The sequence below is a fragment of the Aptenodytes forsteri genome, unplaced genomic scaffold (genome assembly GCF_000699145.1).
Source record: "Aptenodytes forsteri isolate BGI_AS27 unplaced genomic scaffold, ASM69914v1 Scaffold8, whole genome shotgun sequence".
Classification (NCBI taxonomy): Eukaryota; Metazoa; Chordata; class Aves; order Sphenisciformes; family Spheniscidae; genus Aptenodytes; species Aptenodytes forsteri.
In genome coordinates this window covers 1732446-1759559 of record NW_008796218.1, presented here as the reverse complement: position 1 = coordinate 1759559, position 27114 = coordinate 1732446, and the positions used below count along the sequence as shown (strand labels likewise).

Below are 27114 nucleotides of genomic sequence, written 5' to 3'. Positions count from 1 at the left end.
CAAAGTCTTTCCTGGACCGTGTGTGCTTCCCTGCAATGTCAACACCTTCTCCCATTCCAGCTCCTTCCCCGTTGTCTCAGCCAGCCTGGGTTCTCATACTCTCCTCTGGGCACATCCCGTTTCAACCTGCCTCCTGGGGATGCCTGCCAAGTCACACTTCATGCCTTGCACTGCTTCTGCACATGTCTGCCAGCAGATTCAAATCACTAAATGGTAGGAGCATGGAAATGACTTATTTAGATTTTTGGCCTCCCTCTCCCAATTTTCTATTTATTATCAGTTACACTGACAGTAGAGCAAAGAGGGTTATCAGCCATGACCTGAATGCTGTTGAGCCAGCTGCAAAGAACTTTTTGGTTTAAAAAAACAAAGCAAGCAATAAGCAGAAAGAAGGAAATACCCCATCACCCATTACATAGATAGGGATTTGACACACCCATATAATGAAGACTAGATCTGCAGGTAGACTTGGGCCTTGCCAAACCTAGTGTCAGAACCCCCAACCTTTACATAGGTGGCCTGTGATTTGAGTTTGGTATTTAGGCTCCCTACGCAATGTGCGGTGAGAGACAGGTGGCTCAGACTGGGGATGCCATGTTTTGAGCTGTTTTAACCAGCCAAATGTAGCAGCGTTGAGAGGAGTGTGTGCCACATCCCACCCCTCTGCAGCTGTAGGGATCTAGCAGGCTGCTGGGAAACATCCAGCTAATCTCAAGGTTGACTGCCCATGACACACCAGGAGATGCCAACATCTGGCTCTGAATTTATTTACTGTGAAAAATATCGTCGGGAAGGAACTCCCATGCAAGCCTTCTGAGCTTTACTGATGCCTAAAACTCATCACTGTTCCTCCTTACACACCCAAGAAGCAGCAACTTTCTTATTTTTGTAACCAATTTCTTTCTAAGCAGCCTTCACAGATTTTTCACTATGAGAGATCCTTTCTTTGACTAAGATGTGATAAGACTTTTTCATTGCAGAAGACGAGAGAAATTACACATGGACCTACCTTGCAGACGTCTCAAAAGCACTTCCAGCTCTAATCATACCCTGTTTCCACTAATCTGTACTGCCATGTGAGATTTATCAGTGACTTCCTAAATACTATACAACAGTGCTGACTGCTGAAAAGGAGTAAAGGGCTGGAAGGAAATCTCATGAGTCCCACATAAATGAATGGGACACATGGGACTCTGCTGCTTTTCAGCAGTCAACACTGTAATATGTAACTTATTGGCACATAAAGCGAGCTTCTGAAGTTGTTTAGCCCTGATTTCACTGCAGTGATCTGATCTTTGGGAATCTGAAGTTTTTGTCCTGGCAAACTGTCTAGTCCTTATCCCCAGAGATAAGGAAGTTAAAAAATTCTAGCCATACGTAGATTTTAGGACATGTGGTTGGAGTCCTCTGCTTTCACACACTAAGCAGGATTTATACGTACAGAGACAAAAGGCCACGGCAGTTGTGATTCAGCTCTCCTTGTAAAAGCTGGAAGCTTCTTAAAAACAGTAAAGTCACAGTTGTTTTTAAAGTTAGGAAAGAAAAAAAGAAACCTAACTACAAATGAGGACCTTTGTTCAACAAGCTACTTAAGCAGAATATAAATCTGAAGCAATAGTACTTCCAACTGAAGTGGACAGTAATCATTTATACTTACACATGGCATGTACTTAAGTACCTTGCTGAATTAAAGCCAAGTGTGCAACATTAAATTTGGGAACAGTCTTTTTCAAACAAAATGTTTTTACAATGAGCAAATAACCTCGAAATGTGCTACGGCTTAAGCTAGCACTTCCAGAGAACACAATCTGCTACAGTGAAGGTCAGCAGAGTCCAGTGGGTTAAAGCAGCATAATTAAACCAGTGTCTAATTGTTCACTTGTAGTTCGGTCAGACTCGCAAGCAAACGCCAAGCAATTCTGTATTATCCTAATGTCGACTCTCTAGCTCTGATAAGTTTTATCAGTCACATGCATTTTATTTTTTCATGTTTCAGGGAAGTATTTAAAGGAGAGCATCTCTCCTTTAGATTAAGGGTTAAATACAGCTATTGCTGTTCAGTTCCTGGTGCTTTTCAGAGCCAGCTCTAGAAACTTAATGCCCTTTTCTCTTGCGTGCTTGTAGCCCTATTGACATTAATGAGACTTACACACAGGAAGGTAGAGTGAAAACAATCTTTGAAATGGCTGGCTGATTTTTAAGCGCCAGTGTATTGCAACATCATCGTTAATACTGAGGAAAGAGCCCGGCAATTTTACTCAGATGGATTGTTGTAAAGGTACCCACAACAGTAGCACACGGCAAGTTTGCCTTTCTCTTTTACCTCCTGGCTTCCCTTTTACTTTTTAATTCCACTTCAGCTCACCCTCCTTTGAAGATGCTATCTGGCTGGTTACAAGGAGGCACAGGGACCCAGAGTCCCCCTGCATATAGTCTGCTGTGCTTACTACAGAGATGTGCTGCCTGACACAGTCCAAGAGGACAGTGGCAGATTCAAGGCACTTGCAGCTATGGATATTTATTTATTTATTTTTACTACAGCTAATGTTTCAAAATCTTCTACAAAAAAACAAGTAACACTTAGCAAGACATGTATATGTATGCATGTACACACACACTTTTAGCACAGAACTATTTTTTCATTTCACTAAATCTTCCTATTTTTTGAGCTTTCCTAGAACTATAGCCCTATTTACCCAGTGCAGTGAATTGCTTGTTGACTGATAAATAATACTGGCTCACCAATATTGTTTTTTTGGCAGAAGAAAATACTAAAGGCTTCAGAAGACTGACAAGAAAACTCACTTTCTACGGTCATAAAATCAAATCCTTAAGGAGCATTGTATTTCCTCCTTCAGTTAGCATTTGACATGCCCAATTATAAAAGGTTTTATAATCATCATCAAAATGTATATTTAGAATTGTAAAATGGGTCACACAGTCACTCAGGTAATAAGAACGGTTGTAACTAATACATTAGCAGTTGTATAGTCTATCCCATGCTTCCTGTTAGATGATAACTCTTTAGTAATTCTGCCAAAGTACAACTCTTGGGCCCGATTTTGTTCACGCTGAATATCTGCCTCAAAGTCTTTGGGAAATTTCAGACAAATTAATTGCCTTTTCTAAGAGCGATGTCAGGGAAAAATGAATTCATGTAAAAAAAACCCCAAGACTCTTTAGGAAAGCTCTGGCCCTCCATCTTCTGAAGCAGTAACTTCAATTCTGATAAGACAACATTTTGGACAAAGGATGTGCTTTCTTGCTAGTCATGTGAAAACCACAGTATACTGTCTGGAAAGGCAGGTTTTACCTTCCCAGTACAGAAATGCCAGCAGCAAATATCCCTTAGCAGTCCGTTAGCCCATGCTCCCAAGCAGCAAAAACCCCATGACTTTCACTTTGCCTGATATTCAGGTCTGGCGTGGATTATGCCAAGACTGAGATCACCACAAGTGAGTGCAGGAGACTTACCCAGCACTGCCAATTAATCCTGTCTGAGCCAAGACAACACAGAAAAAAACTCTGATTCAAATGCAAACAAAAGAAAAAACACATATAAGGATGGAGTGGAAAGCACCTGGAAAAAAGTTATGGCAGAGGTGAGCCTGGGAACAGTGGGGAAATGAGATGATAAACAAGACTGGAGAGAGTAAAGGAAGTCAACTTCCAGGCCTCAGGGCTTCAGAAGAAAAAAAAATCTGGGAAAAAATCATTAAGGAGTACACAGTAGAAGACATCAAATCTGGCAGAAAATAGAAAGAAAAGCCTGCATCCATCGAAACGCCACTGCCTACGGTAGCCTTGAATGGAAACCACAGTTATCAAGGCTCACCAGTCCCTGATGGCAGCAAGCAACAGCAAACAAGTAGGTTGTGTGTCTGGCCCCGGGGCTGGTCTGTGGAGTGGATAATAAACCACTATGGTTTATTAAGCTGCTTTATTCATGTAGGCAATAGAAGTTTGTGTGGTTGGTAGAGGAGTCTCCAGCCCAGTTGACAAGACATAACATAACCATACAGCTGCATTTAATGAACTTTCTCCTTTGTTCTGTTAAATTTCTGAAAACCTAGTAAGTAACAATTTCACTGCATGCTTGTCTTTTATTTTTTTCCCCCAAGCTTTCTCTGTCTCACTAACACCCAGGATGGACAGCATTCAGGGAGTTAAATAGTAGGGACTAACAAAGAACATGTTACTTATGGGATCCTGCTTCATCCACTACAAAAACTGTAGGTGCAACTTTAATTTTGTTTTCTTTTTTTTTTTGTTTTCTCCACTCTATTTAAGGACGTGCATCACGATATTATCTTGCAAATGTATTGATTCTGTAAATGAGATGGTCCACTTCTTAACACAACCTTTACTACAGAAATTTTCCTCATTCCCTATAGTCCCTACGGCTTACATCTGCTCCCATTGTATTCCAAGTGAGGTACATCACAGACCTATGTAAGAATGCTACTGTATATTCACTACTGAAGCTATTAAATTGCATTTAATGTATTTGTGATCAAGAGTACTTCCACAACATGAGAAAACTCAGTAACTCTTTTCCCAAATCCTACTGTGTCAAGCAAGTTATTAAAAATAACTCCCTATACAAACAGAAAGGCAGAATGATAATCTGTCTATTCAAGGATTTTCCTTATCTAGCAAAACAATTTTATTATTCACTCATAGCCTATAAGAATTTCTTTAGGAAAAACAGAACCCCAAATCTAGGCACTTCTAGATATTAACCGTAATCTCCTTTGCAAAATTAAGAAGAAAATGTTTCTTCAATAGGCAGTATTAAATTATTTCCTCGAAAAGTCTATTGAGGTGCTGGACAACATCATAGCAGAAAGCGACATAATAGCAGAAAAAGTCAGCTTTGTGGTGCCTGCATGTGATATTGTGTGGCACTTGCACCCAAAGGAAGAATTTGGACCTGAACACGGTATAGTCTGGGTATTCCCATACATCTCTGTCAATAGGAGGAATGCCTCACCAATGCTTTCTGTCCCACTTGTCATCATGTGCATTGTATCCCTCCTGTTGGCCACCATTTATCATTAACCTTGCGACTCTGCACCGACTGCTGACAAGAAACAATAAAATACCAATATAATAATAAAAAAGTGGTTTATGTGCTTTGACTTCTTTTTATTTATGCATTAACAAGCTGGAAGAAAGGAGTAAAAGCCTGAACTATGTGACTGTCCAGACCTCGACTGGACCTGAGTGGACAGCCCACAGGCTGCCTTCTAGAAATTGTTATATTACAGTATGTAGCTCAATATTGGCACAACGTCTATAGCTCAGGGGCTAGGATTATGTGATGCTACTGCCTCAGAACAGACAAAACTGTAGCTTGATCTAGACAAACCAAAGAGTGGGGGTCCTACCAAAATTAGGCAGAAAAAAAACCCAAAACCAAAACCCTTCAGCTAGAGGTTGAAGAAACAAATCTCATGAGTTCCACATTTGTATAGTTTTCATCTGGATTTTTGCCCAACAAGAGAACACGAATAAGAAATAGATAAAGCACAAACTGTACACGAGTCAAGGCAGGGCAGAGCTTCTTTAATTCCTGGGGGATGGAGGGAAAGGTAGAAAGAGGGTATCAAGAATGATACAACAGGATACAAACATTAAAATGCAAATTCTGCTATATGTAGATGAAGGCTTTTTTTTTTTTAATTTGGAGAAGATATATCTTTCAAACATAGCAGAAACACTGTTCTGATGACAAATTATATTTTTAATTGTATTATAATTATTGTGTATGTGAATTCAGAGCTGCTTCTCTGATAACACTTTATGTGCTTTATTGAGACAAGTTGTATCATCCCAGAAACCAAATTACTTGCTTCTTCCCCTCCCAGGAATTCCTCCTTGCAAGGCACTTGCAACACAAGATCAATATAATTCATTTCCCAGGGCTGTTCTGACTAGCACAGTTTTGTAATTGGTACAGACGCTAAACTTGTAACCAGAGATGTAGGTAGATACATTATTGCTGAATAAACATCACTTAAGTGCAATGAAAAACAGGATGAATACTAGAATTGGGTCAGAATTCTCTGCTATAAATATGTATATTAAGAGTATGTGTGCGTGTATATATATATAAGAAACTGCTGACACAGCACTGTGGAAAGCACTGCTAGAGAGCTTTCGGCTGTTGCCAACAATGTCATCATAAATCAGAAGGATTCTCAGGAGCAACTCTGCGGTTAACCTGCATAAGGATACTGAACAACAGCCCATTGTTGCCAGAAAAGGACTACTTGACACCGCTTGGCATCACCTCGCACACTTAGTGAACTAGACTTTATACCCATTTCATATTTCTTGCTTAGTTTAAGCAGAGAACAAAAAATAATTAGTATTTCATAAGAATCAAAACAAAACAGGCACCAGTCAATATCAGGAAAAACACAATACTCTCTCCCCGATGGCTAGCACTTCTCCAGCCCATTTGTTTAAAGACAAATAGTCAAACACCTTTGTATCAGATGTACTTTTAGAAAACCAGGAACTGAGAGAAAAAGACCACAAGAAATGCTTACTTCTGGAAAGGTTTTATTGCAAGACGTACCATCTCCGGATATCCCTGCAAAAATCCAGCTCAGAATGGACCAGCTTGTAATATGAGCAAGATCAAGAGATTGCCAGGACCTCGCAAAGTCACCTGGCAATTGCAGCTCAGCAGTGCACGTTGCAGCAGCCTGAGGTTCACCCCACCTACTTTGCAGAAGCTGTCTTGAAGATAAAGTCTTTCTCAGCTGCCTGGAAAGGGATGTTAGGGCTATGGTTCCCCGTGACTGCAATTGCATGAAATTAATTCAGGGCTTAACCTCATGGTTTTACCAAAACCAAGGTCCCACAAATACTCCAAAAATACTGGGGCTTGCATGAGTTTGCTAAATAAACCATCATTAATTTGGTGATGTTTTCTGCGCAGCAACTGATAGTGGAAGAGATGCATGGTGCTCAGGAGCAGTGAAACATCAAGTTTTCTAATATTTTAAAGATACATACTGTAAATGGCAAAGTTTAGACAACTGTCCTGGCGGAGGTAACTTGCTGATATTCAAGGATGAGCTTACGCACATTGAGACAATTCGCAAACTTCTCCAAACCATGTGAAAAGATGGCCAAAATCAGATTCCTAGCATTTTATTTTCTTCATGATGGAATTTATTCTGTAAATTACTACAAAGAAAGAATCAAATAGTATGCAACTTGAAACTTACTGAAAGGCTACAATGTACCAACGGATAAATGAGCAAACAAAATAGGAGATGCATTTCCTCACTAATTTGATGAAATCAGGAAAACAAGATTACAAAAACACAGAGCTTCACTACTGCATCTGTCCCAACGCAACTCTAAGTTGTACTTGAATGCAATGTTTCTAAGAGCATGTTTCTTTTCTTCCTGCCTTCTATTCTGCCTGAGGCAAAGCTTCTGTACCCTGGAGTAACATATGAATATGATTTAGTAATTGTAGAGTGACACCTTCAGTTTCAGGAAGATGGGAGCAAGGTGAATCCTCTATTTGCAGGAATAACTATTTAAGATCCTTAATCCTCAGACTCAAGTTGCATCAGTGCATTTGCTCCCAGAACAATAGTGCATCAAGATATTTTGCATAAGATACCATTTCCCATGTGTATGCAAGTGAACAACCAAAGCACACAGGATTCACTGGGAAGGAAATCAAGATGTGGGTAGCCCTCACCTCTTCTGATTGCCCAAGAGCCAAGGAACTTCATAAGGATCATCAGATTTGCAAGAAATTTCTTCCTGTTTAGTATTTTCTGAAGTTTTGTTTTGTTTTGTTCAAGGGTGGTTATTTTGCCCCCCTGAAGGTTTTAGGAATTTTGGCTGCTCAACACTGTCTTGAGACAAGGCACTGCTGGGATCTTAAAGACCCCAAACTGATTTCATTGTTGAAAGAGCCATTCACCCTGCAGCCTTCATGTACCTTGCCTGGTTACCTTCTGACCGAATACAGATCTCTCTTTATACAGGAAACTTGAGACTCCATGGCACTGTTCCAGAGGCTAAACAAAAAGAGGTTGTAAACTTTAACCAATCTGCCTCCCTACAACTAGCTACAGAGACTAATTTTCTGAAATCAAATCCTCTTGACTGGAAACAGAACACACTTTTGGAAGGGCTTTAGGTCTACAGACTACCGTGAACCAAAACCAAGCTATCCTCCTCTTCTTGCCTCTGGTAAACAAGGATAATGTCAGAAAGTCTATGACAGAAGCAGTCAAATCTGAACACTTAGGGAAAGCATCACCACCAGCAGTCATAGGGAATGGACAAATCTGAGGTGAAAAGGAAGATGAGAAAAAAAGGATGCAACATACCGTTTCCCATTGTGGGGAAAAGCCCTATTCTCAGAGTGGAGAAAAAAAACCACTGGGGAAAATATGGAAACTTTTGATCACAGCCATCTCTTTCAATATTGTATTTTAGAGCAGTTGATTACCGATGCATAGGAAATAGCTAGGGATGACCAAATAATGCGTGCACAAGAAGTTCTCATTTGTAAAACTCTAATACTACAGTGATGGATCTCTAGCAAAAAAAGGCAAATAAAACCTCATTAGTCAACTCCCCCTCACCCGCTTTTTTTGGGGCAGTTTCCTGTACCTATATAGGAAAAGCAAGGTGTATTAGCAGGAGATACTCTTCCTCAGCCTCATCCCTAATAGCATAGGTAGCATTTACCAATTTCATACAATGAATAGAAAACAGGAGCAGAAAGGTCCCTCTTAGCTACTTTCCAGTTGAAGTTGGGTTTCCTGTTTGTGCTTGAATGGAGCCTGATACAGCTACCCATGCTTACACATTTCATGCTATTATCATAAGGTTAATTACACCATTATCCCAAATTACAGATTGTTTGAGAACCTTGTTGAACTCTACTCTTTCTGTTTTCATAGAGATTAGCAAGGGTGGGTTTAGCTCCTCTGATGCTCAGTGTCCTCAGTGTGAAAAGCAGCTGTCTCTCCAACCGTGTGCAGGCAATACAGCATTTTATATTCCTTTCCAGAGGAGAGGTAGGGGCTGATTTTTAAAGTGATGCTGAGCACCCACAGTGTCTGCCACCACCTCTGAAAACCAGGCTACTGGGAGATGAAATGAGGAGCAACAGAACTAGATCCTCCTATCTTGACTTTACTTCCTTCAGCAGCACGAACAATGGAAATCGACACAGAATAAATTGCGTCCATTAGATAATTCTTCTAGAGTAAGTCAGTTCAGCTGACCACTATGACAGCACATACTTGGCTTTTCAGGTTTTTCGTGAAAGGTTATCACTTATTTCTAGCTGTCCTGAGTGACCCAGTCACTGTAAGCATACTAGCAGAGGACCAAAATCATGGTAGAAAAACCACCTGGACAGTCTTGCCAAAAAAATCTCAAAACATGCCCCACAATCATAGTGTTTCTTTTTCCTTTTTTTCCCCAGTAACTTTCTTTGTTCTTAAACATCTATAGCTGTTAAAGGAATATTATCAATCTAAAAGCAAAGAATGTTTGTTGTTGTGTTTTTCTTTAAAAAAAAATTCTTATACATCCAGTGGAGCTTTTTGATTCTATGCCCAGATACCTACATTACAAAATATAAGAGAAAATTATAGGTACATAGCGTGCCAAGAAAATCAACCCAGCGTGGCTTGCCCAGGCTTTTTGAAAGAAAGCATGCATACTGTGTCACCATTATGATTTAAAATAGCTGGGCTTCCAAAGTCATAACACTACTGTACTATAGTACAAGGTGCCTGCAGATGCCTGTAGCAGCAAGCCAACCGATTAGCTTCAGGACTGCGATGAAAGCACGACTTTGATTTCTGTTCAATGTGTGTATTTCACAGCTTCATTTCAGTACAAAACAAACCTATGATGAAATGAAAGAAAGCTTAGGAGGAGGGCGGAAATAACCTAAGTCTTTTACAATAATCTTCATTATTATTTACCATGGAGTACAAACTTCTCAGTTTCAATGGAGAGGGGGATTTTCTATGGTAAAGCAGAAAAAAATGGGGGTTTGCATTGTAAAAGGACTTCTGCTTCTTTTGGGTTTAAAACAGAGGTCAGAAAAGCTTGCAATTCTCTGAGCTCAAGGCTTGCTAGAGGTAAACAGGAGTGTGTACGTATGTGCACACACATTGTCCTGCCAGAGAGAGACCTCTCGCATGCTTTCAACGTTACCTTCTGCCTTCTGCATCGCTGAGGATCAGGACAACACCCAAGGAGCTTCTGGATGTGCTCTGATACTTTACCAGACAATTTTTTTGAAACTGGAAGGAATTTTTATTTGTCGGCACTGTTTTGTGAAGGAATTTTTATTTGTCGGCACTGTTTTTGTTTTTTTTTTTTTACAATGCCCTCCAGCTGCTCTGGGATCCAGGTTAGAAGCAAGGTTCAAGCTGCGGCAAGTTCACAGATGTAACAGGATTCAATACAAATACTCACTAGCACAGCGAGGAGACATGTTCTGGCCCTAGCTCCCTCAGCCTCATGCGAGGGAGAGCTATTCAGCAGTGAGAAGAGGATATAGAAACAACAGAGGAAGGAGAGAAGATCCCTATTCCATGAGTTATTGCCCGATAATTGCCAGCTGAGCTTAGCTAATACAATTTCATCCCTAATTAAACCAGTCTCTGCCCTTACCTTCATACCACCTTCAATTTGTGTCAGCTTTCTTAGGTCATTTAAAAAAGATATCTAGCTGTCTCTTAAACTGATGGGTACCATATTCTTCCAAGGGCTTCCTGGATGCTTTGCTGACTAAAATATTGGTACTGTTCCTACACTTTTCCACCTGTGGCCTAAAAAGAAAGCATTTCTGAGTGTGACCAGTATGCACCCTACTCTGCAGACATCAATTTACTCTGAAGAAATACTTCTATGTCATTAAGGAAGTCGTCTAAATTACTCAAAATACTCACTTTTATTGTGAATTAATAATAGACTTGTGAGAGTTTTGTACTGGAAGGAATCTCAATTTAAAGTTGTCCTGCCTGCCTTTTCCAAGGTTAGCAATAACTTCCTCCAGAAGAAACAGTGATCAAAACGTCACACAAAATTTTTGAAATAGTACTATATATGTAGCAGTTGCATTTCTCTGGACTTACATTTAACCCAATTTACCTCTAATAATTCATCTTGGTAACTGGTTTCCTTGGTTTTTTTCCGTAGCAGTTGCATTTTTCTGGACTTACATTTAACCCAATTTACCTCTAATAATTCATCTTGGTAACTGGTTTCCTTGGGGTTTTTTTCCTCACTACAATCATACTACAAAAATGGATGAATCCACGTTTTTCTATGACAATTTCTGAAGTTCTTTACTGCTTTTTAGAGTACTACTAGCTATCTACTAGTTATTTATCTAGCATAGAAAATACCTATGTTTTGATTTGTTACTGCTGTATTTACATTGTTTATATTTTATGTTTAAAAGCCTAGGCATCTATAATACACAAATCTTCTGGGCTAGAATACTGTTTTACTGTTTGGCATTGATAATATCCAAATTCCAGCACCACTGGAGAACAGAAAAGTCCCATCTAAACACATGACAAGGCTGGAGCTCAGAGAGCTTAAAGCCTAGATGAGCACCCCAGGCTTCACTCAGGAGAAGAAGTTGAGAGGGGTGAAGGTACCTATTCAAGGTTATGATACAGGTCAAAGCTGTGGAGAAACACAGGGCAGCTGGAGAGAAAAATAAACTTAAATTATTATCAGGTGGGGGCTGGACTAATTCCATTACATTATAATGTTTCTGTACTGCAAAGAAGCCATAGATCCCAAAGACTTCAACTCCCTGAGTGCATCTCTGTGCCTCTGAAGACAGAACAATTCATTTTTCTCTAAGTTTTTCTGCTGCATTTACCAGTTTAACACTTATTTGATTCACAGGTATTAATTAGCACAAGCCTCTCTCAGGAAAGGTGTGGGGAGTGTACAGATGGGGAACTTCAGTGCGGAAAAATTAAGGTCAATTGTTTTTAGGGCTTTGTTTCACAATATAATTCACACTTCTCTAACATGTAGCTCTTTGAATAATAATATAAATGTAGCAGTCACTGATGTATCTAATGAATTTGCTTGCGTCTTAATTTAATTATACCTTCAGATATGCCATACAATAAAAATGAAGTTGTAAAGGCTGCTGCTTTCCTCCTTGTATCTCACAGACCTTCCACCAGCAGTGGAAAGAAAAGATGCCAATCCTGTAGTCATCAAAATCAGTGAAGCATTTGTAAACAACTGCTGTGCATGTGCACTGTGTTTGATTAGACTTTTATTACAGCAGCCATCTCAGGACTGAATGGCAGGTGGCCCGTGTGTTCACTGATAATAAATACCAAAGGGACAGGAGAAAAAAAGGAAACCATTTGTTTGGACTTAGCACAAAATAATATACATCAAGCTGGGCTCTCTGGATTTACCACAAATAACATAACCAAAAAACCCACTCCAAACCACCACCACCAAAGTTCTCATTTTGTTTCAGGTCTGATACGATGATCCATAATTGATTTTTCACTGAAGTTGTACAACCAGTGCACAGAAAACAAACTGAAGGTGACCTTGCTTGCAGGACAATCACTGCCCTTTTGGTTCTCAAATATAGCACCATTAACTGATCCTCCTCCTCCCCTTTCTCTATGCAAAGGAAATTACTCTCCACTGCCTTTTTTTCTAGCTGCCATGAGATTCAGAAATTCCTCTGCACAGAGATTCAGAGGGCTTGGATTCAAAACCAGCTTTGTCAACCACTACCTTGGAGCAGCCTATGAATGACCCATTCATTCTGAGCATCGTGTCAAGTTGGCTACAATCAAAAGCATGCTGCAAAGATAGCTGAACCAGTGCTGCCCAAGCTTAAACCAGAAACAGCTGGACCTTTGCAAAGTATCATGCCCAAGCTAAAAAACTATGCATGGATGCAGTGCCACCCAAACGCTGCTAGACGGATCTCTGGGCCCCAGGCCAGCACGCCTGCAGTGCGCTGTGTTAGATGAAAGAGTATGGGGTTAGTGCTATAGCAGAAACCACTTCTCCTTTGCGTCGGTGAATAGGCACTGTGTTCCTCCCCAGTCACTTCTGCTACCAAAATTCTGCTGAGAGTTTTTGGCAGTATCTCTGTGGAACTGATTATTTGACCTTAAATATGAGGTCAAATGTGACCTTGGCCAAAACTCCCTAACGTAACATGAGGCAATCACAGAGGTAGAGGATCCATGATTATTGCTCAGCCAGTCCCTTTTTGAGAAGCAGCAAAAATTATCCTTGCCCACTTCCTTTCTAAGGTGTTCTCCTGTAAAACTCCTCTGGTTGAAACTCTCTAGAAACTTGGGAGCAGCAGAATAAAGGCTTCCTTCTGTACCCTGACGACCACAGCATGCAATCACAGACACTGGTGGCACAACTGGAAAGTTTCCAGAAAACTTCAGCTATGATGAAGCAAGGACCCCATCTCCATTCAAGCTGACATTTTGAATATATTTTACTCTTGGGGTTTTGTTTAGACTGCCTCATTTGGCAGGATTATCATACATGATAATCAAGCCAAGTCAGATGTCTTTGTTGCTAACATTAACTAGAATGGCACAACTAATACTCACATATCCAATACCCCGGGACAGATAAGTTATGACAACCAGCGACAAAGAAATGTCAAAGAATCTACACAAAGCTCAAGTAAACAGGAGGAAAATCACACATGAATGGTGGCTCCATCATGAAATGATAAAACAGAAAAAGGACAGCCCAGGCAGGGCAAAGAGCCAACCCACACTTGGGTTGGTAGACATGTACAAACACAGACATATATGTACATGTAACTTCTATTGTCAACATTTTTTTTAAATAGGGATAATTTTAGAATATTTATCAGGCTGTACACATTTTCAGTTTTGAAACAATGTATTTATTCACTCTTTTTCTATGGCTGGACAAAGGGCAGTATTTATTAGGTGTAGTGTCTGACAAAGCCTTTAGTGCTGTTAATCACACCAGCTTCCTTGATATATTAAGGCTATTAGGACATAACTAGATAAAGATGCACATGTTACTAAGTGAATCACCTTCTATCTGTCTAATGGAAACCAAGTGTTGATTTAAGTGGAGTCATCTGTTTAAAAAAGAGAGAGAAAGAAATTGAAATAAACCCAAGATTAACAGATGTCGGAGAAGGGTCAATGGCGAGCAATGCTGGATCCAAGACTTTTTAAATAGAAACCTACACGAATATTTGAACACACTTGAATATTTCTCTCTGCTTGACTGTGTAAATATAGCATTTAATATCATTTGTTTAGCTTTAACTATTACATGCATAATTATCTATATGTAGGACAGTTTCTGTGTCATGTAAGCATGTTCAGTCCTCTCCACCCCTAGGCTCCTGGGCTACAAAATGATGTTAGGAGATTGATTTCTAGATGATTTAAAATCTACTGTCTAAAATAGTCCCAGTACATTTATATTGGCTGTGTTGGTGTGGCTTATGTGTTTATATATGCTGTTCTCAAGTACTGGATGGTTTTAGTATTAATGGGCTATGATTATGTTGAACACTGCACTGGCCAATATAACTATTCAAAACCAGAGGGGCTTTTAAACACGACAACAAAAAGGAATGCTGATTTGTGGTTAAGTCCCAGACACGGCTTAAGTTAAATTCCTGGCTGTGCCACAGGTGCCACTGTGATACCTCGGGCAAGTCACTTCCTGCACCTTAGCTGTAAGAGAGGGAAACAATATTTTCTTTTTCCCTTCCTTTCTCTCTTTTTTTGTGTTTAGTCTGTCAGAGCAGGAGCTCTCATGCTATGATGAACCTATTGAAGCTACCACAAAGAAGGTCCATCCTAAAGAGAGGCACCTCATCAGACTATCATGCCCATGGCATACAAGGGCAATCACGCTCTGCCAGGTTGGGCTGCTGGCTGATCACTGGAGCTACCGAGTGTAGCATCAGTTGCTTTGGGATAGAAAGAGAACCTGTGACACAGGTTCACAGCCCTGTGCTAACTGCTGAAACAGTGGGATACTTTAAAGATGTGTAAAAAGTTGTTGTAATCATATTTGTTCCAGATTTTTACAGAAGTAATGCAAATCTTGATTTTCTTATTGAAAGATGAATTGTGGTTTTGTCACAACCCCAGTGGGTAGGATGCAGGAACAGAGAAGGATTTGAGGAAACTATATTTGCCATCTTGGTTTCCTGAGCTTTAGGAGGGGTAGGTATACTTTGAGCCAGGTGTTCATATTCTACTTTTTATTGACTGCCTATTTTCCTTATCTTCCCTCTGACTCCCATAGCTCTAAGTAGGAGTCAGACAGCAAAGGCTCCTTCTCCTATTTCTCTTCCTGCAATCTAAGCAGCACAGGATCATTTCTGTTTTGCAATTTTTATTTGGGGGGCGGGGGGGGGCAGGGGGAGCAGATAAGGTGACAGAAGGTATGGACTTTGCATAAGAAAGGGAGTATACCTTCCTTTACTCTGAATCTTTTCCAAGACTTGAATAGATTCCAACCTGAAAAGACTGCAGCCTGAATAAAGTCCTTTCAACTCCATGCACTTTTCCTCCCTGATACTCAACTGCAAATGAAAATAGAATATTTTAATTCCAGTGAGATCACTCTAAAAACAGATCTTTGACAAGGAACAATTTCAACTTTGATGCAACTCTATCCCTGCCGAAACGAGGACACTTCAGTAGAGGTTCATCCTAGTATATCAAAACCAAAATTTGCCATTTATGTTAGAATACTTTTTGGTCGCTCATCTGCAACACCCACAAAAAAAATAAAATGCAGAGGTGATCTTATGGTCATTTCTTTTCCTTTAACCTATAAGAAAGACAAATAAAAGTCTTCTGTGTAGCACACTTTGAACATATGTTGTTCACTTAAATCCCTTTTCTCTGATCCGCTCTGCAGCGTATTTAGTCCATACAACTGTTCCACATTCTCTCTCGGCATATTCACCATGCATTTCCATTCCACATCAAATGTAAACAGTCTATGCACAAGAATGATGGAGGCTACGTTTCAAATCTTGCTTGGGTTTATCTTTGAATGCCAGATAAAACAGACTTTATACGGTTTAATAAAAGATCGAGTCATCTCAATTTGCAGACCTTACATCCACTTGCATACCTACTCAAATATAAACACAAACAGCCGATCCCCAAACCAGCGACTAATCTGAAGATTGTTTAAAAGATTATCAACTGGTAACACATTATTTCATTCCTCCATTTCCCCCCACAAATTCCTAGATTTTAGATGATATATTGCATGTTACCTAAAATTCCTCTGGGATTTCTGCTCTTAACAAGCAAGTAGACAGCTATGCAGATCACACGCATGTGGCCGTTGCCAGTGTTAAGAATTCAAAAGTCATTAATCAGATCCCAAACAGGGAAGAAATCAATGAGATTAAAAAAAAAAAAAACAAAAAACCCCAAAAAACCCACTTTGTATTTGTAAAGGTTTACACTCTGCCTTCAGCATCATGCTTCCAAACTACTGTCTGCGTCTAGACGCGTTAGAAATTCGGGGTAAAATCTACAGCAACTCACTTAAACAGGAAGTCTTTTCTTTAGGAGTATTTCACTTTTGCTGTTTTAATAAAATCTGTAGAGGAATATCACAGATGACTGCATGTGACCATATGACCAGAGCTTAATTAATCATTGCTTTTGAACACTAGCACAGCAACTGTGTGCTAGCTTGAACTACCTTCAGTCACTATTCTCTAGGATACAGTAAATATTTCATCTTGCTTAACTCTATTTTACAGGGTTGAGAGAGTGTATACTCTCAATTCCTGCAAATAAGCTAATGAGCTGCAGTATCCTCACCGTCTGTGGCTACTTATGTTCAGATGCTAGATTCTTTTTTTTTTTTATCATCACATTTCCCATGATCCAAGAGCTGACACTACAGAAACAGATCATAAAACATCATGATAGCTTGTGTCCTAGTTTTGTCTGGGATAGGGTTAATTTTCTTCCTAGTAGCTGGTACAGTGCTGTGTTTTGGATTTAGCATGAGAATAATGTGATAACACACCGATGTTTTAGTTGTTGCTAAGCAGTGCTTAGACTAGTCAAGGACTTTTCAGCTTCCCATGCTTTGCCAGGTGCACAAGAAGCTGGGAGGGGGCACAGCCAGGACAGCTGACCCAAACTGGCCAAGGGATATTCCATGCAATTGCATTGTGCATCACTTGCTTTGTATATTCTTTTATCATTATTATTATTTTCCTTTCCTTTTCTGTCTTATTAAACTGTCTTTATCTCAACCCGCGAATTTTACTTTTTTTTTCTGATTCTCTCCCCCATCCCACTGCTGGGGGGGGGAGTGAGCCAACGGCTGTGTGGGGTTTAGCTGCCTGCCGGGTTAAACCACAACAGCTTGTAACACTGCTCTGTAGGCCACGTCCGTAACTATATCTAAGCTACTGCACCTAGATAATAGCCTACAGGTTACAGTTAGTACTTAACACTGAGTATATTAAACAATTGCAGCATTAACGCAAAAATTGTTTTTCATTTGTGCTGCAGTAGGATCTAGTGATCTTCAAACAGGTAAAATTAGTGCTAACAAATGGATGCAAGTGAAGGCTATTCCAAAGACCTTCAAGGCACAGTGCTGCAAAACCTCGCGTGAATGTCCTCTAGACAGGCATAGTGGTCTGCTTGCATGGCCTTCATAAACAGATCAGGTGTAAGACACCGTACAGCAACGTTCAGCTGCATGGGGCTGTATGGGTGACCAAATCCAGTGGCAAGCAGCTGTAACAACCTAGCATAAAAAGGGCTATATCGAAGAAGACTAAAGTTTATCTCATCCAGTTATCTTGTATCTGGTGCAAGGCTTGTAGCAGAGCCTTAAAAAAAGAGTGTAAGAAAGTACATATACATAAAAACATGCTTTTCCTCTTTTTACCAACTCATCACTGACTACTGTTTAAAGTACTTGCTAAACTGGAGTTTACATACAGACATCCTGTTTAATAATCCTCAAGCAAGCCCTTCTCCATGACTTTCCCTCATCTGTCTCTTAGTTTGTTTCTATTCTGGCTACCAAAGCTTCTAGCAGCAGTGAATCCCACAAGTAATTATTTTTTGTTTTCATTTTTAACGTGTATGTCTGATAATTTTATTTCACTGTAGCTAGGGAGATGGAAAGCATAGGACACTGGAAATGGAGATCTGCAGTGTTTCTTTGTTTACCCACTGAAATATTATCAGATTGGTGAGAGAAAAACTATTAAAATTTTAAGGCTGCCTAATGACCTAGATTGATGAAAGATGTGCTTAGTTGCAGTCCAATTTATAGAAAATGGGCATCCTCCATCACAAAGTTCAGCACCAAAATTGCTTCCGTATGCTTGTGCTTCAGCATCTGGAAAAAGACTAAGGATTAAATTAATAGGGATACTTAATCTTCCATATGCCTCTTCGTATTCCTCCACATCCCCCAGGTTATTACTTATTGCTTATTGCAAGATCCATATACAAGATGAGTAACTGCTTGGCGGGGGGTTGTTTTTTTGTTTTGATTTTTATTGATTTTGCATATATTTTAAAATTTTGATCCAAACCCGCAGTTTTTTTGTTCCGTCTAGCTATCTTATTACTTCTGCATTATTGCAAGATCCATATACAAGATGAGTAACTGCTTGGCGGTGGTTGTTTTGATTTTTATTGATTTTGCATATATTTTAAAATTTTGATCCAAACCCACAGTTTTTTTGTTCCGTTTCTAGCTATCAAGAAGGCAAATCCTCACACAGCTATTGCAGAAGCTGCCAATATTCAATACCTGAGCTGCCTCACATATGTTCAGCCTGCAAAGTGCTGAATATTTCCACACCTGACACTTTCTGAAGCCGTCTCTTCCAACTGATGACTCATGGCTCTAACCATGGTTTCCAGCACTGACCAGAAATTCAGAAGATGGTTGGTTGTCAGTCTTTTACCATCCATTTTTCAGCATCATTATTCAATTAAAAATAAAGCCAAAATGTCCCTAATCATTACACACTGATGTGCAAGAAGGCCATCGTCAGTCAAGGCCTTTTTCGAAGTTTGCACTAATTGCTATGTTACAGCAGGAAGCAGAGTAACTGTTCCCACAGGCTACAGAATGCCATAAAAAATAGACAGAAAAACCCACCAAGGTTTGATCCTATGTTAGATAAGGCAGATATTTCACATAAAATTGGAAGACTGGCCACACACGAAGAATTCTTTTAGGTGAACAAGCTGTCAACATGAAACCTGGTATTTGTGAACCCAGGAAGAGGTAGATGAGATAATATTTTTCTAAGTAAAATGTTAAACTACCTAATGTATGCTCTTAGGATTGTAAATATGGAGCATCCAATAATGAGACACACATATATACAGATTTATGCCTTAATTTATGACAGAAATGCTGGCATGCAAGTAACATATTTGTGTTACTGAGCAAAACTGTATCACATGAACCAAAAGAAAAAATCCTCTCGAAGGCATACAACTTTGATAAAACTTAATGCTTCTGCCTACCCTGATGAAGGAAGGCTGAAATGTTGACTCATCGAGGCTACCTTCTGTTTTGATTAAAAGGCCTGCTTCACAGCCTGCCAGGTCAAAGGAAAGACTCCCATCACCTTTAACGGGCTCTGGAGTATGTCCTAAACCTTTCTGTGTTGAATGGGCTGGGAATTCATTATTATAAATGGCATGATTACAACTTACCTTGTGTTACAATGAAACATCGAATTTATTAACATTACAGTGAAATTCCTCTGCAATATATAACTCAAGTTCATATATTTTTGAGCAAATCAACAAGAGAAATAAGTTAGATATGAAACCTTTTGCAATGGGGAACTATTACTTGATCAGGAAGCAAGAGCAGGAAAGAGCAAGAGTAAAATTAGTAACTAGACCTTGACTTATCAATGGTCATTCTGTTCAGCTGGACTGTGTTTAACAGGGTTCCAGCCAAAGTGGTTTCTGATACACGAATGGATAGAATCAATGCTCTGGTGAAACAATTACAGAAAATTATTTAGCCAGAAGAAAATATCATACCACATAGATAAATGTTGTAACATACAGGTCTCTACCACTTTTTGAAAGTCACCCCAAATAAAGCCTTTGCGCTTACTTCGCTTTAAAAGTTTCATACTCGGCACTCACAATGAAAAACGTATCAAATATATATCATATCCTTAGAGTTTTATTGAACATGGGATCTATACGTTTGACAACCAAAGACATTGTAGATGGAAGACAGAAAACCGAATCACCATAACCAGAACTCAAAAGAACTGTGCAAAGAAGAGAACTTCCTTTCAGTTTTGGTTTCCAAGATCAGTTCAGATTTCCAGTGGGCAACTCAAGCAGCACAGTAGCATCTATTTTAGGGCAGATGTTTTCACATGATAGATTTGTTTTTAATTGATTTAAAAAGTGGTGCAATCTGCTTACAAAGTGAATCTGAAAAAGTGAAATGATTCTCTCTTCAGTGCTGTGCTGCATGTTTGAAGTTCTGCATGTTGCTCTTTGGGTTGATACTAGTCAGAATACAAGGGTTCACATTTTCAGCTGTGAGCAGGAAAAATGTGCATATGCTTGGAATGAATATTGTCTTGCAGAATTGTTGGATTCACATTAAAAGTTGTCACATGTCTCACTACTACATACCTTCTGTATAAACAGAAATCTCCATTTAATTCTCTACAACTTAAAATTTAGCAGTAGATAGCATTACTCCTAATGTCCCATATAATTGAAAAATACTATTATAAGGTGTTAGTAGTGACCTTGGCAATACTGATATTAATACTGTACTTCCTGTCAGGTACAGGACTAGTTCTGAGTATATAGAAGGGACACCAGAAAATTGTTTTGGGTTGCTATAGCTATTCTTAAAAGGCAAATTTTAAAGTGTCCAAATCATTGCAGAAGGTTAAGTTGTATTTTTAAAACAACTTAACAGATAATAGAGCATAATGTCTATTGCTCAGAATGGTTTTTAAATTTTTTTTGTAAATCTGGGTTCTGTTATTCTGCTCTGGGAGGTCCACAGGCAGGACCTACTGACATCTGGGGGAGTCTGGTATGTAGGCACAACAGACTGTCAAGAGTCCAGGGACTGCCAATTTTAGCCCTTGCTGTATATTCCAGGTTATTTTGTGCAGTGCCCATATTTAAGACTGAATTATCTTAGAGCAGCCAAGCAACAAGCCCAGCTGATTACCTGAAAAGTGCAAGTTGCGCCTGTTACATCTAAATTAATGGCCAGCAAAAGCTTGAAAAAGAACAGATTAATTTATTCTGAAAAGTTAGCATTACAGTCATTTATAGCCAAGCTACAATTAAAGCAGTGAAAAGAAAAGGGAGATGTAGCATACAGAAGTTCTTGAGTGCACCGTGGGCTTGTTCCTGGATCGAGCTGCTGGGCACACCCTGAATTAAACCACTGGCATGCAGTGCTCTCTGCGTGAGGATTAACAGCACTGTGCACACACAGCTGTGCCTATCTGGAAAAACTGTTTTTGATTTTGATTCTGGCAGCAAGCCAGCAGTGGGCAGGTTTCTTGAGGGTAGGCTGAGCAGTCATCCACAGATGTTTCAGGATAAAAAGAGAGAAGGCTGGTCACCACAAATAAATTGATTTGCTGCTGTAATCCTGCTCAACAGCATTCTCTGAGGGACCGGATCGGCGTAGCTACATGCGCACACTTGGACCATTGCTACTCAGCGGGGTTTATGAGCTCAGTCCAGGCACTGCATTACTGCAGCTACTTGCCTTCTGGACCAAAGCTGGCTGGTGTCCCAACAGATCAGGGTGTGGGCACGGCGGGTGCCTGCAACTGCCTGCACTCAGCCATGGCAATACAGCTTTAGAACATAGCATTTGCTACACTCAGGTTTATAAGCAACAGAGAACAATGGCAAAGTCAAAATATGCTGTGATTACATGTTGGATTGTGTTTTCTTTTCACCAAGGCCTATCAGGTTGTGCAGTTTCTAGTTACATTTACAAAACCACTTTTTCAGTTGCTTGCCAAAATTAAAAAATTCTACAGGAAGGAATCTGCAGGAAGGTTCCTGCAAGTATGATTCATCCTCCTGGCTTTTGCATATTAGGAAACAATCTTTAATTACATTATCACAAACTGTATATATTACAAGGTCAAAGTTTCACTCAGTGCACAAGATGAACAGACTCTACAGACATTGTCCCCCCCTCCAAATAAATATGTTCCTAAATTTAAAAGAAGAAAACATGATTTTTTGCTGATTTCAATACTTCGAAATACAGATTTGTGCCATAAAGTATCATAATTCCTGTCAATATACTGCTGTTTGACTCTAAGCATTTTCTTTTTAAAATGTCCCTTTCAGGTGCCGTCCCCCCTGTACTGCCAGCCACACATGGGCCTCTAGAGCGTGTTTGCTTGTGCCACAAGTACAAAAGCTTTGCAAGAGTGACATGATGTCCCAGAAAAATGATTAAATACACTCAAACACAGAATTAGCTTTATTTGTAAAAGCTTCTTGAGTTAAAATCCACCTCCACAAAAGCCTATCAGAATATACATAAAATTGGATTCTGCCTCTGTGATGTACAAGTAGCAGATCCTGTGCTGACAGCAGACATCCATAAGCAGAAGCACCCAAAAGTTTAAAAAATGAAGGTTCAGGGTTTCTTCTCTGACTTTCTGCTTTAACACAGACTTTCTGACAACCATACACCAGCCTTCTGCTGCAGTGAGCATACTAACAAACATTGAGGAAGATCTTTTAGAAGAACTCAGCTTATTCCTGTGGTGTGGGAAGTACCGTGTAATTTCTTGCTGTAGCAGGAGTGTCCAAATAACTTCAGAAGGCTACGGCTCATTTTAAAATGACTTAAAGGAGATTTTTCAAATGCACAAAAGGTGCTTAGATGCCAACACTAGCCTGCACCCCTGAAAATCTCTCCTTCAGAAGTCCAAGATTCAAAACTAATTCACAAACCAAATGGGATGTAACTGTTTAAAATATGTAGTCACCTTAAAAACCAGCTGATATAGATATCCTTTATATAGTGCTTAGTTCAGGAAGGATTTAACTGTATGTTGAAAGCACACCATTTTACGGGAAAGAGGCGGCCAATCTCAAAGAGCGAAAATACCAGAAAACTCGCTTTGGCCATCATCTGCAGCTGCAGCAAAAATGTGATCTCAGCACTGCCAGTGTGTTGTCATGTACACCACTGTTTGCCGAGTCCAACCGAAATTCTCTATTTTTAGCCTTTCAGCTACTTTCAGATAAAATTCCTGCAGATAGGACTAGCTGTATAGGGCAGATAACATACAACTCTGAAACCACAGATGACCTCATACAACTGCAAAGAAAGAAGGGTCTGTTACTTAAAACAAGGCTAAAATTTAACCCGGCTATACTAAAATTAAACAGGGAGTGTTTTACAGTCCCATTACAAGATATAAAACAACAGTCACTATAAATTCACGGTGTACTTACTTGTAAGGATGTAAAAAGAGTAATTAATAACCCCCAAACAGCTTATCTCTGAGCCAGTACAACACCAAAGCTTTCCCAGGCTCATTGGAGATTTTACAAATAGCACTGAGAAGCTATTTTAGCTGTCACTTGAGAATTATTTGTCCAAACTGAAAAGTCATTGCTCTTTGTCACAAGTCACAAGGCATTTTTTAGTGTTCCACACTTTTAGTTGACATTACGGAGAGAAAATAAATAAACGTAATCCAAACTTTCTGGAAGGGCTTCCATGTGTAAGAACACTTACCAACTACAGATCCGAGCGAGCACTGCACAGTGATTCTTCTTTGCGCAAAATGCACTGTACCTTCCTATCTTCTACTTCACCTTTTCTGTGTGTCACCCTATATATCAAAAGGCACCTGTTGCCTTTGAAATGCCATTTATTTCCAATAGATTGAAGTACAGTTCAATAGATTGAGTACTATCATTCAAGTTTATCTTAAGTATTTAAGGAGAAATGTGTAAGGAATGGATATGTCACAAGCGAATCAATACAGATCAGGGTGATCAGTTTGCATCCTTTGGGATATGTTGGTCACACCTCTCCTGGTTTGCAGAATATTTGCTGGATATTTCTTCAGAACAAATCCTTCATGAGGTTATCACATCCTTCCAGTTGTGGAAGAAACTCTCTGAAAGCTCTTCTCCTCAAGAAAAATTTTCACTCCTTAATACCAAATGGACAGTTTAGATACAGGAGTGAAATAATCCTAAGGTAAAGAAATTCTTTCACCCCCTCACCAAATCACTATAAGAGATCAGTAAAGGATTCAAATCATTTCTCTTAACTCTTCCTTTCTTTCCTTAATACTAACATAGGCAAACCTATATTTTTTAACAATGACATAGCCTCTACCTGTCATCCAATTTTTCAAGCACAGCCAGCATTGAAATAAAGGGTTACAAAGCACTTAACTGTTAATTTGAGATTATAGAACAAGTCTGATATTTTCTGGCTTCACGTCACTTGAAAGGAGAAACTCCATTTGTCATAAGGAATGAAAACCAGGACAGAACAAGGTTTGCTATCACTCTCTCTAAGGAATTGTGGGTGGAGTTATATAGACAACAGAGAAACGATCAAAGGGAAATCTTAGGGACCGTAATATACTGAGGTCTTTTATCTATTGTGGAGGAAGGAAGTAGAGCATTGAGACATGTGTAATATATACAATTAAAAATCAAAACCCCAAGCGAGTCCCAAAAGAGACCAAAATCCATTAAAATCTTTTTTTTTCTTATTTTGTGAAAATGACAAGAAAGAACCAAAAATGCAATCCGCCACAAAAATTACGCTCCATCACCTGGAAAAGCCAAGCATTCAACTCTCTCTTAAGCTGAGTTTTTCCCTACATCCTATGAAACAAGCACTGTTCGATCACAGCCCATGTCCTCATTCACTGCCAGTCTAACTGAGGCTTACCTTGTCCTCCACTCTGTTCAGCCTGGCACCAATTGTGTTATTCCCTCGATCTTTGCTTTTTTCTGTGGATCAAGAAACATTTTCAAATTAATATATGGTGGTATAACAAAATAGCAGCAAGCCACAACAGGGTGTGTTTAACTAGCCCACCAACGCAGTGTAACTGAACACCTTTGTCAGGCTGGTAGTTCTATTCCTTAAAAGCAACTTTTTGGTTTTTTATAACATTAGCCCATGCCATGGCTATTAATAGCCCTTAAAGTTTAAGGCACTTTCAACCTTAGTTTTATGCTTTAACCTGGGAGAACAAGGTTCTGTTCCCAATTGAGTTAATGTTTTAATTGCCATTTAAAAATAATCTGCCACTATGCAAAAGACTCTAAAGCCAACTTGAACAATGCATGTAGTAACATTTTATCTTTTTTCCCCCTATAAACTATATAGAAACATGAGTTTGAAAATGCCATTAACAGAGAGTTTTCATTAGCCAGGCTTGTCACAAACATAGTACTTTGTGCTCCTTTTCCACTCTTTTTTCATAGAATCATAGAATCGTTTAGGTTGGAAAAGACCTTTAAGATCATCAAGTCCAACTGTTTTGGAGCTATCAAAGCTCTATGTGAGTATTACCAATTTCATAGAAACTCTGTAATCATAGCATGCCATTTTATTGGAAATAAGGTGAGTCTTGGAGAAATTAGAGCCAACATTTTGAAAACTTCAGTGAAAGTAGGTGCTTTAAATATCTAAATAAGAACAAGCGTATTTTAAAGGTGTTGATGACTAAATATTATTGTGGATGCCTAAACTTCAGATCACAACTGGTTGGCACTGATTAAAAATTTGGCAACAAAATAAAAAGTATTTTTACAAGTATTTTCCATTAATTATATCTTCATCAGATTAACTTTAGACACATCGTTCATACTAACTTACCTGAGACAGAGATAAAAAGAGATGGTTTCCCTATGGATTGGTCTAACCTATAAAACAAAAAGAATCATTTTTAGTTTTTACCAGCCTGAACCAGCATCTTCATTTTCTCTAGCTGGAGTGGGGACACCTCTTCACAAACAAGCAAAGTGAAGTTCAAATAGTTCTGGTTTGTATCCAGTTGCTCTGGGCTAGGAATAGCTTGAAATTAAAAAAACAATAATAAAATGAGATTAGACTTAGATTGGTCTTTAGCTTCTTTAACCATTGTAAAATTTTACCATGCCCGTTGCTTTTCCATGTGAACAGCATTGTTTCCTCTTTTCCTTGTTCTTCTGCAGCTTACTTGTTGCATCTATCTGTCGTCTCTTAGTTTGCTCTTAAGTGCAATTCTACCAGAGCAGGCAGCAGTATTTCAGTCTGTACATATAATACAGCCCCTAACATATAGGGATTACAGTGTATAGTCAAAGCTAGCAGGGACTGAGGCAATACATGCAAATATAATGAAAATTGTAAGTCCTGATCATCAGATTTTTAAGCTCTTTGCCTTTTCCTTCCTGTGTGAAAAGGAAACTTTACTGGAATGCCATTTTACATTCCATAACTTTGCACAGTCCTACCAATATGGCACCTGTAACCCTGTCAGTTTTTGATCCCCGGCCCCAATCACTGACTTATTTACGAACATCCCTCTGCTGGTGTTTACAAATACAGACACTGAACTTTATTGACATACCTCCTCTGTAACTCCTTGATTCGCACCATCAGGTTGAGGTGACCCTGCGAATACTGCTCAATAACATCTCGGACATCATAGGGCTTTCTAGCTTGCTGTAAAATAAAAACCCATGCCTTTAAGACACAAGGATGTAGGAACGGTCTATGGTAATGTAGATTTTTTTTCAAGATGTCATGGTTTAACCCCAGTCTGCAACTAAGCACCACCCAGCCACTCTCTCACCCTCCCCCCAGCCCCGGTGGGATGGGGGACAGAATTGGAAGAGCAAAAGTAAGAAAACTTGTGGGTTGAGATAAGAACAGTTTAATACTTGAAATAATAATAAAATAATAACAGCAACAACAACAACAACAATAATAAATTGTAATGGAAAGTAAAACAACGAGAGAGAGAGAGAGGAACAAAAT

General features: G+C 39.3%; 1 protein-coding gene across 1 annotated transcript in view; it reads right to left on the bottom strand.

Annotated features, from left to right (window-relative positions):
* The window catches only part of KCNQ1 (potassium voltage-gated channel subfamily Q member 1), a 371368-nt gene that overhangs the window by 79694 nt on the left and 264560 nt on the right, over positions 1–27114 (bottom strand). Inside the window, exons 17-19 of the mRNA XM_019474489.1 lie at positions 26705–26799; positions 25969–26015; positions 25033–25094 (exon numbers count right to left, since the gene is read on the bottom strand). Coding sequence (XP_019330034.1) covers positions 25033–25094; positions 25969–26015; positions 26705–26799 — 204 coding nt within the window. The remainder of the gene's footprint in view (positions 1–25032; positions 25095–25968; positions 26016–26704; positions 26800–27114) is intronic.